Source organism: Leptinotarsa decemlineata, unplaced genomic scaffold, assembly GCF_025532065.1.
Source record: "Leptinotarsa decemlineata unplaced genomic scaffold, Ldec_3_MD MMD2_tig00000882_RagTag_RagTag, whole genome shotgun sequence".
Taxonomy (NCBI): domain Eukaryota; kingdom Metazoa; phylum Arthropoda; class Insecta; order Coleoptera; family Chrysomelidae; genus Leptinotarsa; species Leptinotarsa decemlineata.
In genome coordinates this window covers 12,141,960-12,169,067 of record NW_027412556.1, presented here as the reverse complement: position 1 = coordinate 12,169,067, position 27,108 = coordinate 12,141,960, and the positions used below count along the sequence as shown (strand labels likewise).

At 36.4% G+C, this 27,108-nt stretch overlaps 1 protein-coding gene across 2 annotated transcripts in view; it reads left to right on the top strand.

Moving 5' to 3' along the window:
- The window catches only part of LOC111514866 (adenylate cyclase type 6), a 426,206-nt gene extending 399,408 nt beyond the window's left edge, over window positions 1-26,798 (top strand). For both annotated transcript variants that reach the window (XM_074175026.1, XM_074175025.1), the window contains 4 exons: window positions 1,926-2,035; window positions 2,407-2,626; window positions 18,030-18,286; window positions 20,086-26,798. In XM_074175026.1, coding sequence (XP_074031127.1) covers window positions 1,926-2,035; window positions 2,407-2,626; window positions 18,030-18,286; window positions 20,086-20,322 — 824 coding nt within the window. In that variant the 3' untranslated portion in view covers window positions 20,323-26,798. The remainder of the gene's footprint in view (window positions 1-1,925; window positions 2,036-2,406; window positions 2,627-18,029; window positions 18,287-20,085) is intronic.
- Window positions 26,799-27,108: the final 310 nt, after the last annotated feature.

Sequence of the window (27,108 nt, the reverse complement as noted above, 5' to 3'; positions counted from 1 at the left end):
TTCTGAGAAAACTCAGGGAAGGTTCTTCTAATTCACAGTAGAGGCTTTCCACTGGTGTGGTCCTATACGCTCCTGCGATGCGATTATGCGCAGAGTAGAATGATGTATTGAATCCTTGAGGTAATGTTCTTCGTTTAGCAGAAGCATACAACCATAATCTAGTTTAGAGCGTATTAAAGATCAGTACAGCAGCAGCAGTGTTGAACCTTCTGCACCCCATTGTTTATGAGCTAGGTGTTTGAGTGGGTGTATTCTTTTTTGGCATGATAGCACTAGATGTCTGACATGACATGAATCCTGTTGTATTTTTAGAGAACTTATGTGGATCTATAACAGTTTAGCTAGGTTATGGATATTCTTTCCTTTGTCAAATAGTACCAAATCATCTACGTATATTCTTGCCTGAAGGGGTTTTTTGAAGGGGTGTAAGACGTCATTGAGTGCTATTAGAAATAGAATGGGGCTCATTATCGAGCACTGAGGAATACCATATTCCTGAATTTTGTACTGTAATGATGTACCAATTACTCGAACTTGTAACTTTCTTTCTGAAAGAAAGTTCTGCACAAATGCTAATATGTTTCCATCATAACCCAATTTTTTCAATTTGTCCAGAATATTATAACGCCACGCAATCTCGAAAGCTTTGTTAATATCGAAATAGACTGCCATGCATTTCTGTTGGTTGGCAAAAACCTCGGGAATAGTGCTCTCCAGGTCTATTATATTATCTTAGGTTTATCTGTGAGAGCTGAATCCCGATTGTTCCGCTATGATTCGATTTTGACTCTCAGGAACCCACATTAGACGTTTATTCACTATTTTCTCGAGTAATTTGCACATTGTACACGTAATGGATATTGGTCGATAGGATTTTGTTTCAAGGGCTGATTTATTTGGCTTCAAAATGGGGATGAACAGTGCTTGTCTCCAAATTTGGGGAAATTTCCGTTCGGTCCAAATTATATTGATAATTCATTAGAGAAGGTTCGTTGCAACTCTTGGTAGGTTCCTCAAGAAGGAAGCTGGTATATCATCTGGACCTGAGGAGGTATCATTGAGATCAGAGCTTCATGGAACTTCTCATTAATGATTGGTGAGTTTATTGGATCTTTATTGTCTGTTATTATTATTGGCGACGATTCCTTCTCAGATTTGTATGTGATGAATGCTTCATCAAAATTTTCATTGGACGATTGTTGACTATATTGTTCAACAAATTATCTAGCTATATCTTTTTTTGAGTGATAATTATTGGCTATATCATACTTTTAAATCAGAAATACTCGGACATAAACGTACTAGCTGTTAAGCGTGTCGCAAGTCAGGACCGAACTCATGTATCTTTTTTGTTTCATAATTTTTTTTAGTTTTATTCAACAGCTTAGGAGCACATTCTATTCGATTATTCTTTCATTCAATTCCTTATAATTTTAATTCGGTCGTTACTTGTTTGAAAAATATGTTTGAAATCTGTTTTTTCCTTCAACCAGCTGTCGCACCCCTACGAACGTCTACCCTCAGAAGTCGAAACTTATACGAGCTATGTACTAACGAGGTCTTACCTTTTAGCGTGTGACTCCTAACATGTGTGAATATCAATTGAATGCCACTATAGTTCTGTTTTATACGAGTACAGGAACGATAGAAGACTTCCTTTGTCAGCATTATTTTATCGTGATTGTTTCAGAAAACTTCCATTTCAGAAAAGCAAGCAAAGAAACCAACAAATTGAAAGTTACCTCCTCAGTAACAATGGCATCAAAACTAATGACAAACATTACAATACTCTCGAACGTACATGGAAAATACGTGACAATAACATTATTTCTGTGACCATTTTCCAGAATATTTCGAATGTTCGCCATGAAACCTAATGACATTGTGTTAAACGAATAATAGAGTCGGGTTTCCTTCTGTTTCAGAGGAAAAAGAAGACATGGAACATTTGGAAGCGTACAACCGGAAACTCTTGGCGAACATATTGCCTGTTCACGTGGCGGAACATTTTTTGAACAGCGAGAAAAACAACGATGTAAGTAAACGAGTATGGTGGTATTTTTCATTCAGATGTATATACAACCGTAAAACAAGATATGGATAAAAGCATTTCATAACACAAAGATTCTCACAATAATTGAAGAAGGGTCGGACCAATCAAGCACATTGAGGTTGAAATATACAGGGTGTCTCATTTTTTTTTATCGAGTAGGCGATGGTAGAACTTAGCAAAAGTGCCGCTTTGTATATCGTTGATGATTGTAAGGAAATGCGATATTTAGAAATGACACCTAGACGAGTGAATTAAAATATAAAGCTCATATAATGATAGATAAAGTCTCGTATCACTTCAACAATCTTCTCAGTAAAAAATTTCAACTCATTTTCTCAAATTGGGCTTTCCAGGAACTATACCATGAACAATGCGACTTCGTGTGTATCATGTTCGCCTCGATTCCCAACTTCTCGGAGTTCTATGTCGAACTCGAAGGCAACAACGAAGGGGTGGAGTGTTTGCGACTCCTCAACGAAATCATCGCAGATTTCGACGAGCTGTTGTCGGAGGACCAATTCAAATACATCGAAAAAATCAAGTCGACTGGAGCCACGTATATGGCTGCGTCAGGTGAGGTGCTTCAATATTTGTAATGTAATATTATCAATAATTGACTATGATGATGAAATTATTATTATTTTATTATTGCTCGGATGCCAACAAAATCATAACATGAGTAAAATTGATTACAAAGTATAAAATCTTCAAAAAATTCATCTTATGTGTGATAAATTTTTTTGAAAATAAATTCCAATAAGTTCTGTTTTGATAAACTTGTTAAATGTTTTCGTTTCATTACATACCATTGAATTTTTGATTTCGCTGATTATTGCCACAATTTTTAATTTCACAAGTTATTGCCACTTGTCAAGGCCACTTTACCTTCCACAACTCATGAAAACCGTTTTGTTTGGTTGACGTCACGAGTCCTCATATTGCTCATGCCAACTATTCACTATGGCCAGTTTCACAGAATGATTATCTACAAATTTTACTTATATTGAGATAGTCTTCACATATGAACAAAATCGTATTTGTTGGTTTCAAAATGTGTTACCTGCAAGCAAGTCTTTCGTTTAATATATTGATACGAAACTATTTTTGAACGTTAAGATAGTGTTACTATTACACTGTCACGATACAGTATTTCTGAATCATTCTGAAATGAATCTGATAACAGAGAGTATCACAATTTCATTCATTTTTCATCAACTGGAAGGCAAAACACACTCAAAAACATGCACAACAACAAGACTATCCAACAAAACAGCACAAAACCAAAAAGAATCGACATTATCCCTTTCTGAGTTACAGAATGTTTTTCAAAAACGTGCATTTTCCAAAAGTTGCTGTAACTTTTTTCTGTCAAAAATTTATTGTTCGTATGAACATATTTTTGGAGAACCTTTTTACTTAGAATTCAATAGTGTGAAACACCTAGTATATTTCTGCATATTTCAATAGAGCTCAAAATTAGCTTTTCAAAAATGTAGCACACTTGATATTTTGCTAGAGTCATCATGCGGTGATAAAACAGAATGCAAATCTTTACTGGTAGCTGTCAAATTTTGATTCAAGCAGTAAAGACGCTCTTCAATTAGTGGTTTTTGTTTAATTTTCGAACACATTTGCAATGAAGTATGAGAATGATGAAAAATGGAATATTATAGTCTATTTTATAGAAACCGAGGAAATGAAGAAGCAGCAAGCATTTTGTATCATGGGAGGTGTCCAGAGAGAAGACAACCTTTTAGATACATTTTCACAAGATTGCGACACAACCGTTGACCGGCTCGGTCACCGGACTTAACGCCTATGTACTTTTCCCTCTGGGGAAAGTTGAAAGATATTATTTTTGAATTGCGTACTAATTCCAGATACGAATTGGAAGCGGGAGTGACACAAAGTTTTGCTTCTCCCACTCCTATTGAAGTAATCAACTCGGCAAAAAGTTGTCGCTTGTGTGTAGCAGAAGCTGATAGACACTTCGAACACCTCTGAAGGAATATATTTCATTGTTTGCTCTCTATCATTATTATTATTGTTGAAGTTTCATTCATTAGTAGTAAATATAGTATAAATTGTTATCAGTTTTATTGAAACTATGCGTTTCAATTACTGCTGTGAAATGCTTTCTCAACATTTGATACTGAACAAATTATTTTTGTTTCATCGCCGCATCGTCCAAAACCTACATGATGAAGTGTGCGTTTGAAAGTCTACATGAAAAAACCTAAAAGCTCTGTATTTCAAAGATGACTCTAGCAAATATCAAGTGTGCTACATTTTTGGAAAGGTAATTCTGAGCAGGAATATATAGGGTGTCTAATTGAAAAAATACTTGTCCATCAATAACTACTGATATCTCATTTGAAAAAAGTGCTTTTCATAAAAACATGACATTTTTTATGGGAAAAAACATGCTGTAACTCAGAAACGATGATAGATATCGTTATACGGTTTTCACCATTGAGTTCGTCATACAATCTGATCCATCAGTTTGGTTCAGATCTGGTTTGAAAACAGGAGTTTCCCTTTGGAAGTGTCCAATTTGTCCCACTCTTCACAAGCTTCGACATAGACCGCCAACGAGATTTGTCCTGTCTTTCACTGTAGTTTTCACTGTAAAGATAACGCTGTTTCGTCCTGTCATAGGTATCATCGGTGGTGCTAGGCTAAACCACGAATGAATTTCTGGATACAACTGACATTGAAGGACAAACCTAAGTAAGGGATATGGCATCTCCCTTTACGATAACTCCATCTAAGTCCAAATCGTTTATCTTTGATATTCAAGGATTGAGTGCTCTGTCAATCCCATAGGTGGCGGGTGTCTTCGTAAGGACAGATGTCGTTGCTCTCATTTGTACAGAATGATTAAAGTGGTTGACGAAAGCAGCAAACGACCCTCTGATTATGCCCATCAAGTTGTTCAACAAACTACCTATCTCTCTTAAATAGCTATCAAACCTGCATTCCTTGAAAAAAATGGTATAAAACTGTTACATGACAATACATTTTATTCCCTCAATGAATAGTCCCAGGCCTGATTTGGATATATTAATAACTTGATTGCAACAGTTTAGACTGTACTATTTTCAATTGTCATATTTTCATTTTCATGTTTTTCCATACTTCTGTTTGATATTTTCATTTAAATACTCTTTTATATATATATATATATATATATATATATATATATATATATATACAGGGTCCTGCAACAGTGGCGCGGTGTTCCATATCTCTATATAGGAAGCAGATAGGAATCTAATTTTCTATAATATTACCTTATTGCTCGAGCTCGACAAAATAAAAATATTGGCGGTCACACAGGGTGTTCGATTTTTTCTGGGCGGATCCCAACTGTGTCTTTTTAAATGGCAACCTATATTTTTTATCGCTTTTTCGGTTTCCTCATAGAAAATAAAATGAACTTTATGTATATCTGCACTTCGAAAATATTGACGGTTTTCGAGATATCTAGCATGACAGGTTTTTTTTTCCAATATTCGTCACTCAGAATATTTGAAATTATAAAGTGGTGCCAAGTCCAGTTGAAATTTTTTTTTGGTCGAATATTCTACATTGGTAACTCTCTCAAACGATATATCTGAAATCGACCTGTGATATACAGGGTATGAAAAACCGCTTGCCAAATATTGTAAATGAAAATTTGCAAAATCTTCCTTAGATTAAATGGAACACCCTGTATATTATTGATCCATAAGAAGCGCCAACGAAACCTCTACAAATTTCATTAAGTATTCCCTATGGCTAAGTTCAATAGTTTTTCTTAAATGAGCATTTCTTTCGAAAAATGGTCATTTTTTCAAAGCGAAATCCATTTGACGACTGATAAAAATATACGAAAGATATCTTGTTTCAATTTTGTACATTAGAAGGTGTCCAAACAAATATTTTTTAACGAAATAAATGTATGTACCTATCACTTTTTGCTAAATGGAAAATTATTTTTTCATTGGATGCAGAATTTCACTCATAAATCGTGCAATATCAAACCAAACAAGTTAAAAGAAAGGAACATTATAAATAACTATTTTTTTCATGTTATTATATTCATTCAGAGCTTGAGTTCTAGATATTCAAATTTGTCAACTGGCAAATTACAAAACTACAAAAGGGAGAGTTTAATTAAGGTTGATAATGAAACTTTTATAAAATATGTTCAACATGTCTTCCATTTTCTTGAATGCAGAGCTGAAGTCTATGTTTGAAAGACTGTTCTACCCTGCGCAAGACAGCTGGTGTAATGCTGCGAAAAGCATTCGTTATTCTAAGTCGCATATTTTCGGGAGAAGTTGGTGGCTCAACGTAAACCATATTTTTTATGTATCCCCATAAGAAAAAATCCAGTTTCGTCAAATCTGGTGATCTAGCGGGCCACCGTACAGGCCCATTCCGTCCTATCCATTTATTGGGAAATACTTCATTTAGATGATCTCTCACTTCTGCCGAATAGTGAGCAGGTGCACCATCATGTTGTAACCACATTCTATTGCGGAGGTCAAGAGGAATATCATCTAACAAACCTGGTAAATCATTTCGTAAGAAATTGAGATACATTGCACCATTCATATGTCCCTCAAAAAAGTATGGACCAATTACATATTCTCCAATGATGCCTCCCCAGACATTTATCGACCACCTATGTTGATAATCCACCTGTCTCAATAAGTGAGGATTTTCTGTCGCATAATAATGGTAATTATGTCGATTTACAAATCCATTTTTATGGAATGTCGATTCATCCGACCATAAAATATTATTGAAAAAATATTCGTTTCGACGAATTTTGTTCATGGCCCAATTGCAAAATCTCACTCTTTTCTCGAAATCAGCATACAGTAGTTCTTGATGTAACTGAACGTGGTATGGATGCAAGCGATGTTTCTTCAATACTCGTTGCACTGATCTCTCACTTATATCCACTATTTCCCCAATTTGTCGTTGACTCCTACTAGGATCTTCTTCAACAGCAAGAAGAACTTGCAATTCATTATCTTCATTAGTAGCTGGCTTGATGCGCTCATGTTTGGAATAATTAATAGATCCAGTTTCAACGAATCGTCCCAAGACCTTTCGGAAAGATCTTTCATCTGGATGCCTTCTATCTGGATACCGTTGAGAATAAATTCTACTTGCCAATAAACAATTCCTGTCTGATTCACCTAATATGAAAATCATATCAATCAAATCACTTTTTGATAACAACATTCTGATGAAATTATACCGACAGTTCAACTTCACGATTGACTAAAAATTTCAATATTCATTTGCAGCCAAATATTTTGTTCTGTCATTTGCCAGACTACTTGATTTCCAATAAATATTTCATTCGCTGAAAGGTTGTTTTAGACCGAAAGAATATGGCACAAATTCCGAGATTTTTGAAATTATTGTAACTATTCAAGAACGTCCATTTTGTGGTGTAATTCGCAACTTGTTTATCTAGCAACAGGTAATTTTAGGAATGGGCGATATTTTAAGGAAAGGGTATTTTTTGTATATTCTTATCAGTCGTCAAATGGATTTCGCTTTGAAAAAATGACCATTTTTCGAAAGAAATGCTCATTTAAGAAAAACTATTGAACTTAGCCATAGGGAATACTTAATGAAATTTGTAGAGGTTTCGTTGGCGCTTCTTATGGATCAATAATATACAGGGTGTTCCATTTAATATAAGGAAGATTTTGCAAATTTTCATTTACAATATTTGGCAAGCGGTTTTTCATACCCTGTATATCACAGGTCGATTTCAGATATATCGTTTGAGAGAGTTACCAATGTAGAATATTCGACCAAAAAAAAATTTCAACTGGACTTGGCACCACTTTATAATTTCAAATATTCTGAGTGACGAATATTGGAAAAAAAAACCTGTCATGCTAGATATCTCGAAAACCGTCAATATTTTCGAAGTGCAGATATACATAAAGTTCATTTTATTTTCTATGAGGAAACCGAAAAAGCGATAAAAAATATAGGTTGCCATTTAAAAAGACACAGTTGGGATCCGCCCAGAAAAAATCGAACACCCTGTGTGACCGCCAATATTTTTATTTTGTCGAGCTCGAGCAATAAGGTAATATTATAGAAAATTAGATTCCTATCTGCTTCCTATATAGAGATATGGAACACCGCGCCACTGTTGCAGGACCCTGTATATATATATATATATATATATATATATATATATATATATATATATATATATATATACATCGTGACTCACGGTCGATGGTAGGTTAGACGTTTCTGGAAAACCTTACAAACTTCCTCTCGTTCATTGGTGTTAATTCAGGATACATTTGATTGAATTTTTTACACGTTCTGACAATGATTTGATCACTTTGTTCATGTGTATAATAAATAATTTCATAAGAACTTCGTTTAAATAATCGATATTTGCATTCATTTTGGAAGATGATTCGAAACACCGTCGATAACTCTTTGTAAATAACTTATAAAAGTAACCGAACTGCTATAAGCTTGATAATTCCACTGCTACCTGAATCCAAATTCTAAAAAAAATAATGTTTCTAGAATAAGCGACTTTATTGAAAAAACTTGACGATTTAGGTATAGGGACATGATATATCATCTTGAAGCATTTTTCACCATCTTTCAATTTATCGAGTAATATTCAGGGCAGGGGGTTTCATTTGAAAAAATGAACTTTCGACTACTTTTATGCACAATGGAAATAATAGTAATTTTAGCACGCCCTGTATGATATAGAGTCGATTTCTTGGTGTTATTTGAATATTTCGAGTTTGTTCAAACTATCATCAAAATATCAACTTTTCATGAATTGAGAGTACTAATGTACTTAATTTCAATTAAGGCTATGTTTTGGATCATATTTATATGGGGTGTTCTATTTAAAAAAATATAATTGCTAGGACTTTTTGATAGAAGTGGCAACGTTGCAATACTGAAAATATTTTAGATCGATAGAACAGGTAAGGAAATGTGAGAGGTGAACTTTTCGGAAAAATCATGCTTTGCGTTTTCCAGAAACGTCTAACCTACCATCGACCGTGAGTCACGCTATATATATATATATATATATATATATATATATATATATATATATATATATATATATATATATATATATATATATATATATATATATACGGTAAAATAGATTAACAGGGTCTCTCAGTCAAAAAATCAAAAATCAAACTCTGCTTTACTTTGCCAAGCTTTCGCTTCTAATGGGAATCTTCTTCAGGACAGTAAAAATGAGCGAAAAACAATAAATTGAACATATAAATTGACAAGAAAGTTATACATGTATAACTTTCTGCCCTGAGGAAGCTTCCCATTAGAAGCGAAAGATTGGCAAAGTAAAGCAGAGTTTGATTTTTGATTTTTTGACTGAGAAACCCTGTTAATCTATTTTACCGTTCATTTCTCCAGTCGCTAAGATTATCTGATTTGATTTGATCAGATAAAAAATTATAAAATCATTGGGCTCAGCGTAACCTGAGTAAATATGTGAATACTACGCCAAACAATTTTATTATTTATTCATCTGAGCAATACCGTAAATTGCTGAGAAAAGTCGTGTGGTGACTAATACCCAGGACCTTTCCAATTATTCTTTAGTTTTCAGTATATTTTTCAATGAAACCGTTTAACATAAAAGTTCCTGATTTTCATCCACCCTAATGCCACACAGTTCTCGGCACATTTCAACCTTTTACCTTAACTTGGGTGGTGTATCGCTAACGAGGTATCATTTTCAGCCATCCTTACGCTACACAGTCCTCGATACAATGATACAAAATCTAGACTTGGGTGTAAGATCCACGCTTGTATCTCGATTCTGAGTTGACAAAGTTCTTTGTATAGAATATATTGGATTTGCATCTTTTTCATAGTGTACCACTATAGTATTAGTCAACCCTGTTATTAGATACCCATATTGGGGTAGTTGTTAAAAAATATGTATTCCGCTATTTTGTAACTGCGGCCATCTTGAATTTGCATATTTCTCACATTGTACTACTATTCTATTAGTCAAGCCCTGTCATTGGATACCCAAATTGAAGTAGTCATGAAAAAATATGTCATACTCCATTTTGTATTTGCTGCGATCTTGTATTTACAATGCTACAGATATTATTAACTTATATTGTTATCAAAACTGAATGTGTGTATCAAATTTCATTATAATTTGTCAACAGGAAGGGAGTCAAACTTCAATTACTAAATTTGACCACACAGGTCAAGCTTAATAAAACCGTTTAAAAATAGTATTGCCACTGAAATGCACGATCAAATAAAAAATGTACAGTGAATGGAAACTTGCGATCAGGGCTTCCTGATATATCGATAACAATATTGTTATGTTTGTGAAAGTATTCTTATTAAAAATTCAAAAAAACGTTTGAGAGGAAAAACGTAAAAGTTGCTGACCCGTCAAAATTTTTATATTTTTTTATTTTTGTTGTGGGGGCCCTCTCCTATAGAGGCTTCGGGGCCCGGCCCTTGCTTGTACATATGAACAGGGTCCGGCCCTGTACATATGTACAATCTAATTTTATTGTGATGGATTCGGAGGATCCTTGTTTCACTAATGAGTGATTTTTTTCCGGTATCTTTTTGGCAACACTGTCTTTGACAGGTCATGCGTGAATCGTGTTTTGTGTCATTGTCAAACTTGTTCAATTCGGTCTATAATTTAACCATGAATCGACTTACGAATGTACAACGCTGGCAAATTATTAATTTTATCATCAAAATTCATGCTCGGTGAAGAAAGTGCATCGTGCACTTCTTCCAATTTATGGGCAGTTTCGTCGGCCTACTGAGGGACCTATTCGGAAGCTTGTGACTAAATTTCGAACCCACTTTACATTATTGGACATTAAACCATCAACACGCATACGTATAGTGGGGACAAAAGAAGATATTGCGGGTGTATCCGCCAGTGTTCGTGATGACCGTGAAATGTCGATTCGCCGCCGTTCGCAGCGATTGGGCCTCTGTTACTGCACTACGTGGAAAATTTTGCGAAAGGATTTGGTTGTAAAACCTTATAATATACAGCTGGTGCAAGAATTGAAGCCACTCGACCTGCTACAACGTCTAACATTTGGTGAATGGGCGCTGGCAAAGTTGGAGGAAGATCCACATTTTTATCGAAAAATTGTGTTCAGCGACGAGGCTCATTTCTGGTTGAATGGATACGTTAACAAGCAAAATTGCCGCATCTGAAGTGGAGACCAGCCACAAGCATTGCAGGAGCTTCCGATGCATCCCGAAAAAGTCACTGTTTGGTGTGAATTATGGGTCGGTGGTATCATCGGGCCGTACTTCTTCAAAGACGGCAATGCCCGGAACGTTACTGTGAATGGCGAGCGCTACCGTGAGATGACTGACGACTTTTTGTTGCCCAAAATGGAAGAATTGAACATGCTTGACATGTGGTTTCAACAAGACGGTGTCACTTGCCACATGGCACGCAAAACAATGGCCCAATTAAGAGCCGCCTTCGGTGAACAGTTTATGTCACGTTTGGGGCCCGTCAATTAGTCACCTAGATCGTGTGATTTACGCCTTTGGATTATTTCTTGTAGGGTCATTTTGAGGCTCATGTCTACAGGAATGAACCAGCAACGACTGACGCTCTCTCTAACACATTGACCGTGAAATATCGGTCGATATGTTAGAGAGAGTGTGCCAAAATTGGACCTTGCGCATGGATCATCTAAAACGAAGCCGCGGACAACATTTGCATGAAATCATTTTCAAACATTGAATTATATTGATCGTTTTATCGATTCCAATAAAGGTTTCATCAATTTTTTCTAATTTTTCGTGTTGTTTTGAAAATCAAATCCTATACCTCTGAAAAATCACCCGTTATAAAATACCTTCTTCAGGGGCGTTCGGTATTCACCTAAGTGTCTCAATGAAATTATCAACGATGAAAGAATTCAATAATGAATTGAGTTTTTTTGAATGTCCTAAATAATGTTCAATTATTGAATAACTTGCCTACGGAAGCACATTTTGATGCGTCGAAAAATCAAAAAGAAATATTGAACAAAAATCAATATACCGTAATGGAATGAAATATTGTGATTAGTTTTCGAATACTTTGGAAAGATATTGCAAATTGTGTTTCACAATAACATAATTAATGTTTCGGAGCCAAAATCCATATTCATCACGAGGGTTTCACATAAAAGAAAACGGCAAATTTTCTCGATTTATTTTTATGTTACCCTGTGCTCTTTTTGTGTTGGCAATTAGTCTACTCCCTATACCCGCTTGGAAATTTCATTCAAACTTTTTCAATAGTATACTTTTCGAGAGTCTTCTTCTACACGAAATTAAAATTGTTATACCTCAAATTATTTCGAAATTAGCAATCCTAATTGCTCATACTACTTCTATGGGCTACTTCAAGGAACTTAATATATTTTGTTTCCGGAAGTGATTGATTATGGTGAATTTTCATCGGAAAGTTCAATTAAAATATTCCATTCGACTAGACACAAAAATGCTTTACCTTGAGATAAATCAAGCTCTACAGCTGTTTAGAGGAAAATTGTCTGCATTTCATTACGCAAATGGTGGAGGATATTCTCCGAAATTAAATCCGCTCACGTGTAACAGACCAAACATCCATTTCCTAGGTCGAGAATCAGTTTTCGATATCGGGATCGACTGACTGACTCTGATGAGAGATGTGTTTGAACTAACGGGGAAATATTCAAGATTGTTTCAAGATTTTTTTTTCGAATAACTGTCAAGTGTACCTACTTTAAGAATTCTTGGTGTAATTCTACTTTTTGGAAATCGTTTACTGATATTATGGAAAGAGTGTGAATAAGTGATATTCACCCGAAACAAAATTATTATAGGGACAAAGTTACAAATTCTTTTTCAAAATTCATAAAATCAATTATTGAAATTCTTTACAGTAGGGTTGTAAAATCCACCACCTCGTAACTTTTGAAATGCGAAAGATATCAAGGTCAGACAACGTTTACTTGAAAATACAATTATTCAGTATTTGAACAAAATTCCATTTCATAATTAAATTTCACTTCCTGCCAGTAATGAACTTTTATTATAAGTTCATTTCTGACGTAATGGGGTATTTTCGTTGCAAGCTTTCTCATTTTATTCATTTCTACACGAATCCTCATGAAAAATGCAAGAGCGCCATGTCAGGTGATTTAGCAGGCCATTCTGTGGGACAATATCTGCTCATCCATCGATTTAGATAATTGGGATCCACCTGTAACCTTAAAATTACAAATGAAACAAAACACAGAGTCAGATGCTACAAATGCAATAATCATATATGCAGACGGCTCAAAAACCAAAGAAGGCTCAAGATGTGGAGTGTACTCCAGATCATTTAGCCTGAGGTTTAAGTGGGGAATAGGAAAAATACCAGCGTGGCTCAAACAGAACTGGCTGGTATCTCAATCTACACTGGTAATAGACAGGCCCTATTAGCCTTGAACAGACAACGTGTTACCTCAGGGCTGGCACTAGAATGCCACCAAGATTTATCCAAAGCCTCAGTAGATAATAACATTATCCTGAGGTGGGTTAAAGGGCACGACAGGAGTAAAGGTAGGGTAGAATGGGGGAATGGCGGTCAGTGGGAAATGCCGGTCAGTTTAAGATATCCATCTTCCCGAAACATCTTATTAAAAATACCAGTGCTTCCATCTAGTATACCTGCAAGTAACCTTATATATATGGCGCAATCGTGCTGGCGCACCTATAGTGAGCGTGCCAGCCATTACTGTGTGTAGAGGTGTATTCTTGTTATAATTCGAAATTTTTAACCAAAGGTAAGTCATTTAATATATTATTCGAATAAAACAGCGTTAACCACCAACTATTGCATGCGTATTTATTAATACAATAATCTCGGTTTTGATTTTGAAAGCGTATTTTATCATTTGTATTGTCAACTGAAACAAACTTTTGTAGTTTTGGGGTTATGCCAATCATTCGAAGCGGGTAATGGCGGTCAGTGACCGGTATTACCCTATACGAAAATATAGAACAAGTTTTTGACAAACTTTCATATATCTTTATCGCATATAATAATGTAAAAATAGTATCTCATAATTGCTTTTTGTGCGCAGATCCCCAGGAAGAGACCTAGAACAACAACAAAGGCGTCGTGGAGTAAAGCGATCTTAGAAAAAGCTATCGAAGCAGTAGGTGGTGGACTTTCTATTAGAAAAGCTTCCAAAACCTACAACATACCGTTCAGTACCTTGCAAGAACGGATCAAGAAGAATCTTCCTGCTACTGCACCACGTTTAGGAAAACATTCCACTTTCTCACTAGAGGTAGAAAAATCTATGGCTAAGAATATAAAAATTCTAGCTAAACTATTTTATGGTTTGACTCCACGCCAAGTTCGTCGTGCAGCCTACGTTTATGCTGAGACAAATAATATAAAGCACCGGTTCAATAGAGCGGCAGGACTTGCTGGAAAAGATTGGCTCTATGGATTTTTAAAAAGAAATCCTTCGATATCTATCCGCCAACCTGAAGCAACCAGCATAAATCGCGTGACAGCGTTCAACAAGGAAGAGGTTAGCTTATTCTTTAAAAATTTGGAAGATATTATGGAAAAATATCCTGCTTCCAAAATATATAACATGGATGAAACTGGGGTCACTACCGTGCAAGACCCTGGCACAGTTATTGCGGAAAAAGGACAGAAGAGAGTAGGGTCTGTCACAAGTTATGAAAGAGGAAAAAATATAACTGTCATTTGTGCAGTGTCCGCTGCAGGGTCCTACATACCACCTATGTTTATTTACCCAAGACAGCGAATGTCACTACAGCTATCGAAAGATGGTCCAATTGAAGCTATTTATAACTGCTCCAAAAATGGTTGGACAAACCAAGAGTTGTTTGTGACATGGCTAATACACTTTGCCAAGTTTGCAAAGCCATCTGCTGACGAGCCAATCCTTATCGTTTTGGATAACCATTATAGCCACGTGTCTTTAGAAGCATACAAGTTTTGCCGAGAAAACAATATCGTCATTCTTTCTATTCCGCCCCACACATCTCATAGAATGCAACCGTTAGATGTTGCATTTTATGGCCCTCTAAAAGCTGCTTTTCGGAAGGGATGTGATTTGTTTATGAAAAGCAATGCATTACAGAAAATTACCCCGTATGATGTGGCGTCTCTATTTAACAAAGCCTACTGTGACACAGCTACGATTAAGAAAGGGGTTTCTGGTTTCAAAGCATCAGGAATAGTGCCAATTAACCCTTCAATTTTTGGAAAAGAAGACTTTTTCGCTTCAGACTGTTCATTAGCTAACAACACCGATCTTGTCATCAATGATACCATACCTAACACCTCAAATCAAAATCGAGAAATAGGTGAAGATACTTCCGAACCAGAAACCAGCAACCAACTGCAGAATACCATACCTCCGCCTGAAATGGATAATTCCCTTCCAGGTCTTAGTAATATTTTGACGCCAAGTAAAATTATACTATTTCCCTCGCCACTTCCAACAGCAAAAAAGCTACAAAACGTGTGAAAACCAAACAACACTCCGCCATATTGACAGCAACACCTGTAAAAGAAGAATTAGAAATAAAGGGAAAAAAACGACAAGAAAAAGTAATGAAGGAGAATAAGAGAACTGGCTATAAATCTGGTCAGAAGAAAACAAAGGTTACAAAAAAAAACACTAAAAAACAAGCCAAGAATGTCAAGACAAGACAATCCAAGAATATCAAGGCATCAAAAATCAGTTCAGAATTTTCTTCTTCGGATGAGGAACTTTTGGCTTCAAAAAAGAAAAGGCGTTTTGAAAATGTTTGTTACGACAATAATGTTGACGATATTTCTTCAGGAAATGAAGAAGAGATATGTTGCATCTGTAAAGAGTTCGGAAAGAATGAGGTTTGGTATAGATGCCGAAGTTGTGGGCAGTGGGCTCACAAAAATTGTTCCGGTTGTGATTCCCCTGATAAATATGCATGTGATTATTGTGATAAAAGATGGAAGGTTATCAAGCGTCTTGATTTGTAATTTCTTATAATATGAACTGTAATAACTTAAATTAGTTTTGCAAACTTTGAATTGCCTACTTACTTTATAATACATTAGTACTCAATATTTTATTGTTTTATTTTAATTTAAAAACAAACCTTAGAATAAACCTTATATTTTTTGACTGACTGGCATTACCCCCCCCCCCCTGCTGACCGCCATTACCCGAAAGTCCGGGTAATGGCGGTCAATGAAAGCTTTACTAAAAGGCATAAAAATATAAAAAACTATACAAAGCTTTGTATTTGTATTTTATATACAGAAAGTGAAGTGAATTAGCTATTCAGTAAGTAAATCACTTTGGCCTTTGCTCATATAAGAAATGAGTTATTTCGATTCCTGCTTAAGTGACCGCCATTCCCCCATTCTACCCTAATTGCATTGCCGGCTCTTCAAGGGAGCAACTGGACTAAGAATTTCAAGTCCCAGTGACACCTACAGCCTGATGACTTGGACAGTTGCGGAACTAGCCAAACGCCATACCCATGCAATCCCTAAAGAGATGGGATGGAATTAAAGGATGCAGTCTTGCCAGGATCACCCTGGGCGACCCTGGGAAGCTGTCGTCAAAGAAATATCTGGAGATGACTACGAAAAACCTACGCTCAACAGTAGGGTTTCTGACTGTCCACTAGCCCCATGATATGGGGCTAGTGGACATGATATGGGTTCCTCTATGCAGAAACAGGAAGATGAAACTGTCATGCATGTCCTATGCGAGTGTCCGGAGTTATCGTCAATAACAGCTACACCTGCCTACATAAAGGAGATGTCTCCTAGTTACCTGTCCACCATTATGGAAATGAAACCATTTATGTGATTGCAAAGTTAGCAAATCATTACCGTTTAACTGTATGTTGAACATTTATGATGTGCCCTATAGTGTGGGCATACTTGAAGACTGACAATAAATCAAATTATCTGAATGAACAATTCGTTCAGGCCAGCCATCCCTTAACTACACAGTTGGTTCATGGACTGACACCTATCAGAAAACAACTACAGCCCTGGCTTATATCACGAAGGGCGTTGGATTATATCCGACAGGTGTCAGTGTAGGATTCTTCACAGAATAAATTTCTGCATATGCTTTTGGCGATCCAACTACCGGAATAGACTTTCAATGATTGGAATGGGCACATTTTCAGACCGGTTTCGGGCTATTTGACATCCACCAGTTCAAGGTATCATCCTACATCAACTCGGAGTCGGCGATTTCCCATAATTGAAAATCAAATTCTTTCAGAGTATCATACCTCGAACAGAGCTGAAGCGAACGATAACCAACATATCTATCATCGCCCCCTCTGCCTGTAGACGAGATACTGACCAACATTGCATATCCGAATAGCCTAAATCCGCGTATAAGTAAATGAATTTCATCAATAGTGAGTGCGCATACTTGAAGACTGGCTATAAATAAAATTATCTGAATGAACAATTCTTTCAGGCCATTCTTCCCCTACCTAAACAATAGTTGCATGGACTGACACCCAGCAAAAAACAACTACTTCCCTGTCTAGTACCACGAAGAGCTTTGGATTATACCGCCCTGTCGGATATAATTCAACAACTTTCGTGGAATCAGCCAGAGGAGTAGTTGTTTCCTGATAGGTGTCAGTCCATGTAGGTAAGGGAATACTAGCCTTAACGAATTGTTCGTTTAGATAATTTGAATTATGATTTACTAACCAAGTCTGACAGAATACGAACACTCGTGTAATAAATTGTGAATTGGCTCGTCCGTTGAAATAAATAAATGATTGAATATATTATGCGTCGATAATAGATTTAGCTTTTTCTTACCTTTCCCTGTAGCCTCAGTAACTTTGCAGTCTTCAGACATCGAAAACGATCACTTTTTTCCAGGGTTAACGCAAAACACTTGTGATATGCTCGAATACAAACACGTGACGGCCATGGCTGACTACGCTCTCAGGCTGAAGGAGCTGCTGGAGGAGGTAAACGAACACTCGTTCAACCACTTCCGCATTAGGATCGGCATCAATGTGGGCCCCGTGGTGGCGGGGGTCATTGGGGCCAGAAAGCCCCAGTATGATATCTGGGGGAATGCTGTCAACGTCGCCAGCAGGATGGACAGTACTGGAATCTGCGATAAGATCCAGGTGAGACTCACATTCTCAAACATCATCTTCACTATAACCTTCTACTCTATTATCATCAACTCATATGTTATTCTATTGACAACGGTATTATCTCATTGATAAAGAGATTTGTGTAATTCCGTAATTGTTGGACTGTTTTTGTTAACCTTTTTTATGTGGACTGGCCAGAGAAGCTGCTGCTGAAGAAAGTATAAACTGGTTAGATGAAGAGAGATCATTTTGACACTTTTGTGATGATAGTCTCGCCACTCCGTTTGTAGTCAAAGTTATTTGTGGTTTTGTTAGTCGTGGTCTGTAGGTTTATGTCCGCCTCTTGGGTATACCAAGAAATCAGCACTAGCTGAACATGCACTCAGAGAAAGTACTCACATCATTTACTTCATATAATTCAGAGCTACCACCCAAAATTATATAAGTGGGCAATGGAAATTCACAAACACAAAGGCAATTTTAACCGAAAGGAAGAAGGACTTACCATAACTACGTTTTGGCTTGCCGTATTCAACCAATAGGATAAGCCCGATCCTGATTGTCTGTCTGCTTGAATTATTTATGTTCACAGAAAATTCAAATCTCCCGCCACGATGTTCTGAGATGCAGAAACATGCGCTCTGATTAGCTGGTGAGCTGGGTGACAGTTTGAGGACGCTACGTGACAATTTGGTACACTCTGATTGGCTGTCTTACCGCCCAGCTAGTAGAGTGATAGTTTGAGGACACTACGTGACAATTCAGTGCACTCTGGTCGACTGGGTGGTCTGTCTGTCTTGTCTGCCGAGCTGAGAAGTAACCTCACTGATGTGATGAAGTCACTGTTTGCCTGAATCGACGTAACTTCCGTTTATATATGATGTTATTGAGTAATATTCTGCCAATTCTTCTCCGCTAATTCAAATTGAACAAAAGCGCCGTCGAAACAGTCTGAAAAATTGACCAGACATTTGGCAATGATACTGTTAATGAACACACTGTTTGATGTTGCTTTGCAAAATTTCGTTTCGGAGATTTCAGCTTCGATGACGAGCCTCGAAGTGGTCGACCCACAGTAATCCAGGATGAGGATTTGAGGACCCTGGTGGATATTGACCTATCACAAACGGTGCGTGGGATGGCGGAAAAATTGGGCGTCTGCTCCCATGCGGTTTTTGATGGTTTGAAACGTAAAAGTTCGAGAAGTAGGTGCTCCATGATTTGAACGATCGACAGAAATTGTCACATTTCGGATTCTGTTCTTCTTCGCTTTTGCGCAACCAAAACGATCTTTTTTGGATTCCTATCGTCATGTGTGAAGAAAAGTGGATTCACTACGACAACACGAGACGTTCAGGACAGTAGTTGGACATTGATGAGCCATAATGAGCAATCCAGGCACTTTCCAAAAGTAAAAACCCATTTTATGGTGGTCAGTGGTTGCTGTGATTCATTATAACTTTCTGCGACCGAGCTAAACCATCACAGCAGAGTTCTATTGTGAGAAACTCTATAAAATGTACCTAAATCACATCAACAGTCAAAGTATACTTTGACTGGATCACATGGCCTCAATCTCTAACATATATTTCGTTGGTTATTAGGCTAATGAGTTTTATATAAATCAAATCTTACAATATACTCGTTTTCGATACTTCTTGTTGCCTGCCTGATGATGACGAAAGTCGAAAGCGCTTTGCAATGAGAATTTATAATTATACACTTTCAAACAAAACTTCTTCGATTCATTCATCGAAGTGTATATCATATTATTTTGAATGTATAAAAAATTGAAGGTATATTCAAGTTTCCTTACGTTTTGTTTCCAGATAACCAAAGAAATGAACCAGATCCTCCAAACCAAGGGTTACCCGACTAAATGCCGCGGCGCTATCGAAGTGAAAGGTAAAGGATCAATGGAAACATTCTTTCTCGAAGGCCCCGCCAAGACCTCCTCGCGACCCAACATTATAGTGAATCCATTAGCCGTCGCTTCGGACGGAAAACCACCCCCATTCGAAAAACCTGTGACATCGATGTTAGGCACAATCTCAGAGAGAAATTAAGCTATTTATTTTCCAACTTTCTCTGTGAGGCGCCCGCTTGCTCGAGAGTAGTTCGTTTGGGAATTTTCACTTTGAGGAAAACTTTTCATTTCCACAAGGAATCTTTGCTTTGAACTCTTATTGTTTTTCTGGGAGAGTCTGAGAAGTGATTTCATCATTTCTGAAGTAAAATTGATTACAAGAAGAGTATTTTTTTATTTTAAATAATGGTTCTTAATTGATTCAGCAATATTTATGTATCTACACTTAAATACATCAATATGTATAATAGTCATCTCAATCAAATTCATGTTCTGTTTATCAATAGTAATCCCATGAGATCTCGAAAATTCATCGATAAATTTTCCATTTTTCACCAAAACTTCATTATTAGGCAATACTAAGGAAGTAATTAGCATGATAAAATCACGCGTCCTGAGAACTTTCGATTTTATCAATAGCTAATCGATTGGTATTGGTAAAAATAATAAAGTTTGAGTTTGAAACCTTGGACATCCGAGAAAATTGTCAGAGAATTGGTTTTTCGAAATTACACTCATACCTACAAACCACTCACATATACAGGAAAATCGTCAGGTGAAATTGAAAAACTTCTAACAAAAGAGAACATCAACATAGCATATATAATACTGATAACTTTTCGGGTAGAAATTTAAAAAATGGCAAGTCAAAAGTGGACAGAGATATCAAATCAGGGGTCTACCAACTATTATGTGGATCGTACTTAAAAGTGTATATAGGAAGGAATTCCAGAAGTTTCAGAACGAGAATCTTCGAACATAAAAAAAGTTTCGAGCTGAAGAAAACTAATTCCACTTATGCTTGCACCTTTCAGAGAACGACCACGGTTTCAATACGGACTGCGACATATCATTCAACTTTATCTGTATACAACTGATGAGATGGATTTCAGATTATGGATGCATATTCTGGAGATTCGTACAATCAATCCATACATTCTGTTTGCAGCAGACAGAGTGGCTTCAATGTGTGGTACGAAGGAAAGTTTTGTGTCGAAGGAAACACCCAGATCGATGAATGTGAGAGGCCGTTGAAGTGGAATATCGTTTACTAAATATTGATATGAAAATGTACCATTTTCTTAGTGTGTACGTCATTACATTACATTTACTTGCGTTTAGAAGAAGATTATTGCGAAAACACTATTGCTCAACACGTTTCAGATTGAGGGAGAGTTGAAGACAGTCTCCAATGCCATTGATCTCACAATATAATTTCAGGTCATCCGCGTATATCAAACAGTTGATGTCAATGACCTCAACTGTGTCGTTTATGAAGGCGTTAAACAGAAGTGGACCCAGCGTGCTTCGTTGTGGAACACCCGGGGTAGCTGCATATTCCACTGACTTGAAGCCATTGAATATAACATACTGACGCCTGTCAGTGAAGTATAATATGAAAAGTTGAATCAGGGTCAGTGAAAAGCTGTACCTGTACAATTTCGATAGCAGTAATCCGTGATCAAGTCTGTCGAACGCCTTAGAGAAGTCCGTATATATGACATCAGTTTGGAATCTCCTATCAATGGTTTCAGAAATATATTGGATAACATTGAAAAGGTTGGTGATTGTCGAGCGACCTTTCATAAAATCATGTTGAAAAGGAGTTATTTGATTGCTCAAATGAGGATATAACCTGCTATAGATAAGTATTTCAAACACTTTGGCGAAGTTGCATATTATTGATATGAGTCTATAATTACCGACATCAAACTTGTTCCCTTTTTATGAATTGGCCGAACTTCAGATCATTTCCATAGATCTGGGACGATACTAGTTTTGATTCAGATATTTATTAATATCGAGCTAGCACATATGCACAATCTCTGACAGTCAGTGCAGGGATGCTGTTGGGACCTGTTGTCATTTTCGGTTTTATCTGTTTCAAAGCAGTAATGAATATTCTAGACTTGTGAATATGGATGTCATCGCTCAATTCGGTTGGATTCCTGATGATATATGATTTTGAGAAAAAATCAGCAAAGCTATTTTTGTTATGTATATGTGCCCAAAATGTATTTGAATTGTCTTTGATGTCATGTTCAGCGAATTTTTTGTACGCGTTGTCCACGTCCGACTTTATCTTTGCCCTCAAAATAAAAACAAACAAGAAAAGAACAGAAAAAGTAATTTTCTTGAAATTTTTAATGAGAAATTTGGCACTATTTTTTCGACACCAGCTGATCAATAACAGCCGGAATTGAAGAGGTAGCTACACGTACACAGCTTTGTAATCGTTGGTTGGTCTAATCATAGTTGAAAATAGTTGTTCGCAAACATACGTACTTCCGAACAGAGACATCATCTGCTTTGCATTTTTCATCAATTGCGGAAATTTTCCAGGGCACACGTAAGATTTCTGAAAGTTTTCGATGTTTACGGAAAATCGGTATTATTTTGCATGTCAATCACTTCAATTTGGAAGTATTCGACAAAACTGTTTTCACATCGATATTAAATGTTGAGGTAAGCATTTTCATTGACACAGCTGTCTTCTCATCTTTGAACATTTGGAATCGTGACTGAAATTCGTTGATTGAAATGTCTATAAATTGTGCGTATTTCTAAGAAGTAGTAACGTTTTCTTTTTCTAAATGTAGAAAGTGAGACACATTATTCTATTTCCTCAATTTTAGCTTGCACTCAAAGCCCTGAATTTCATCATAGAAATCGTGAATAAACTGTCATTTGCCTTGAAGTTCCACATTAAGATGCTGAGTCATGTCGATAAGAAATTCAAAATCGCACATCAATTCTTTATTGCCAAAATTGGGAAGGGCATATCCCTCAATATCCAAGAAGAATTGTATTTTGCTTTCTGAGTTGTATACTCCTTTCAGCATTGCACCTCTACCAAGCCAACGTACATCGGTATTAAAAATCATATCGCCATACTCAGTTCATAAATCTTTCAGAAATTCTTTGAATTCACGGCCCGCGGGCCACGTATTGCTCATCCCTGAATTATACTTATTAGGTAAAGAACAAAAGACTACATTAAATTATCGTTCAGGTATTAATTCCGACTGTAGTAACACTTCCCAATAAGCAAAGATTCAACACTGTTGCAAAACACATTTTCAGATTTCAAAGCTTCAAACGAAGTTGGCAGTTTATTATAACAGGATGGGTCCAATGTAGAGGGGTGATTTTGGTATTTAATCGTCCTGTGGGGGGTATTCTCAATTGATCGCCATGACGAGGATTCATTAGTTGTGAGACTTGTGAGAATTTTCCTGACAAAGACTACACATTTGAAAATATACAGTGCTGGGACAGACAACAATTTCATACTCATGAACTGGTTAACAATTTTCACGATATTCCATGTTAAACCTTAGTCTCAGAACACGTTTCTGCCCTATGAACACCCTGTTGAAATCTGAACCGCACCTCCAAAACATGATATTCAAGGAAGTATGTCAGAAAGCCAATGCAAAATAGATGCTTATTAGACTTTTCTGATCTACACAGTTTTTCACAGTTTTATTGCAAAAACTCTTGCTTGAGTTTCTTGCAGACACCACCAATATGAGAGTTCCAATTCAGGATTATTTCACAATTGTTCTCAAAAATTTCACTCCATGTGACATATCTATTTCATCAATAGAGAACACTACATCTTGAATATTGTTTTTCCTGTTCTGAAATTTCATTGTCACTGATTTTGAGGTTCAAGACTAGGCGATAACGGGGAGAAGGAAATATTAAGAGTAAATAGTAGTTGGTTCACAGATGGATCAAAAACACGTTCCGATTCTGGTGCAGGTGTTTTTATTCGCTGTATTTCAAGCGGAAATTTACGCTATTGAATTGTGTGCGGAGAGATTGGATAAATCCAACCTCATACATAAGTCAATGAAAATATTCTCGGACAGTCCAGCGGCGTTGGAAGTATTTGGCTCCTACCGAGCCAGCGTCTAAACTGGTAGCAAATTGCCAAATACGACTCTCCTTGACAGGAAGACTCAACAGATTGTCTCTGGTCTGGTTTCCTAGCCATACTGACCTGGAAGGCAATTAGGCTGCTAACTCCTCTTCAAAGGAGGATGCTGCAAGCAGCTTCATCGGACCAGAACCTGTCATTGGCATCGCTTTAGGCTTTGCCAAACAAAGATTGAACACCTGGATGGCAAGAAGATTTATGGACTTCTGGCAGAATCTCCCAGGATTGGCTCACTCCAAGGTGTTTTCACCCTTCGAAGCTCGATACCAAACAGTTGTTAGACTACAGTAGGGATGAACTACGATGTCTAACATGTCTTCTGACAGGTCACTGACATTTGAATCATCATATGCAGATACTCGGACTGTCGGAAGACAGTGTATGTCGCCTCTGTTTGGAAAATGATGAAACAGCAGAGCACATACTTCGTGCCTGCCCTGCTGGGGAATGAATCAGGTTTTTAGAGTTCAGCAGAGCCGTACTCTTACTGTGTGACCTAAAAGACCACTCACCATACAAACTAATCGGCTTCGTTGAGAATCTAAGTTTATTTGGTCGAGTGTGAATAGGTGTGAGCCACAATAAACCCTTGCGGGTTGCGGTGGAGGGTCGAATAGACCCGCTCACTTGAGACTCAACCCAGCCTAGGCGATCGCGTTCACACCAAGAAGAGAATTCATCGATTATGCTGCTAATTTTGACTACCACGTCATCCACAGCGTGTCCAGTGACTGTAACAGTGGTTTCATCTGTCAACATCGTTATCTGGCAGTCTCTTACGTATTCAGGCGAATCGTTGATAACTATAATGATTAATAAATAAATAATAATAATGATAAACGGAAATATTCAATTCTTTTCAAATCACCAACAATAAGTTATACATTCACCATTATTAAACTTATTTCCATAAAATGTCAATAATTTACGTATTCATCACTTACTCGTTTTCCTAGAAGTGATATTGTATTATGGTTGTTCTTTGAAAATCTAACTGTTTCATCAGAATTATTCATTTATCTAATTATATATTGTAATCACCTACTGTTGAAGAAAATATATTGCAGAATAGTTTGATGTATCAGTCCAACTGATGAAGCTACTTTGTAGCGAAACGCGTCTCAAATAAAATTTATTGTGAAAACTCTATATGAAAAATGAGAATTAAAACTTTCTATGTTTTTCACCACTTTTATTTCTAACTAACATTACTGCAGTTTCATCGTATAAGGACATTTTCAAACTGGTACAATAAACTGGAAATGATTGATTGCATTAGCCCTTATATAACACCACTGTAGGTAATAACAGACGTACCTAACTTAATTGAGTACCTGAATTTTGTTCACCTGTTACAATGTGGATAGGCTAATTTGAAAACCAGTGAGTAAACCAAATCGATTTGATCATTCAACATGTTGCCCCGCAATGTTTATGCTTATGAATTTCCAAGGATTCTAAATAATTGAGTTTGCAACCCTTCCTTGCATAGTGCAAAATTTCTGTATCGTTTAGATTCGGGAACTTGTGGTAGCATCCCAAGGAACAGGATGCAACCATAAACAATATTATACTCCAGACACTTAAGCTTATAAACTCCAGATTTCTCCAACTTGTCCAGCTTATCTTTGGCATTGAAAAGGAAATCAGATAACCTGGCATGTGGTCTGAATGCCACTTCCACATTGTTCTATAATTCTATAATTTGAAACCTTTGGTGTGAATTATGGATATAGAAACCGTCGTAATAGTATGTCATCAACATTTGAAGAATCTGTCGTTTGAGATTTCATCTGCGTTGTCAAAAAATGATGCGGTTGTCTTTATTTTCCAGTGCGTTAACTTCAGATGTCCAAAAAATGTAAAAAAAGAATATTTTGAAAACTATCAAGATGTGTTTCCATTTCCATTGAAATATACTTTTTTTATTGAAAGGATTATATTTTTAGAAGTGATTAATGTTTGGTAAAGAAAGTTTTTGGCTTTCTACTACTCGATCTTGAAATAAAAAAGAGAATCTTTCATAGAAAGAAATGTAGCAAACAATTCCAAAAGGAGTAACTTTCTTTGGAAGGTTCCCAAAATTTTTTGTATCAAGATGGTGTGATAGAAAGCCAAAAACTTTCTTTCCCAAAAATACTTTTTTTATTTCATTCAATTTTATTATTCATCTTCAATAATTTTTATGTTTTTAAACATTGACAAATCCATTTTGAAGACTCTCCCACGACTTCTAGACAGAAGGATTGATAGAAGTTAGATACTAATATGTTTTTTTATTCAGATTGGAACTGCTCTCGATCTAAATGGCGCCTCGCCTCGATCTTTCAACGCGAATTTGTTTCGATATCAAGAACCAAACGACAATAATTGGAAGAATGATAAATATTTTATAGAAGGTTATAATTCGCTTTGAGGGATCGGTTCGTTTCAAATACTCCTGTAAATACTGTTACTTCCAGATTTATTTTCTTGTAAATATTATTTTTTAATAAAAACAAATCACTCTATGTATTTTTCTTATTTTTTCCCAAACTAAAACTTCATGTAGGTTGTTCGCTAGATCTACAACATGAGAAAGAGCGTTTAGAATTATTATCAGAAGTGACAGAATTATTATCTGGGATGAGAGTGTCTCACTTCTAAGAGTGGTCAATATGAGAAGTGGCAGATTTGAAATGTACAGTCACAGGAGAGTCTATGTCAGTTATGTGAAGATGTATTTCTATTAAAAGGGTGTCAATGATATCCGCTTAACTAACGATCTATCATGGTAATCATGAGACAGTGTTAGGTGAAAGGTACTACTTTTTTCAAATA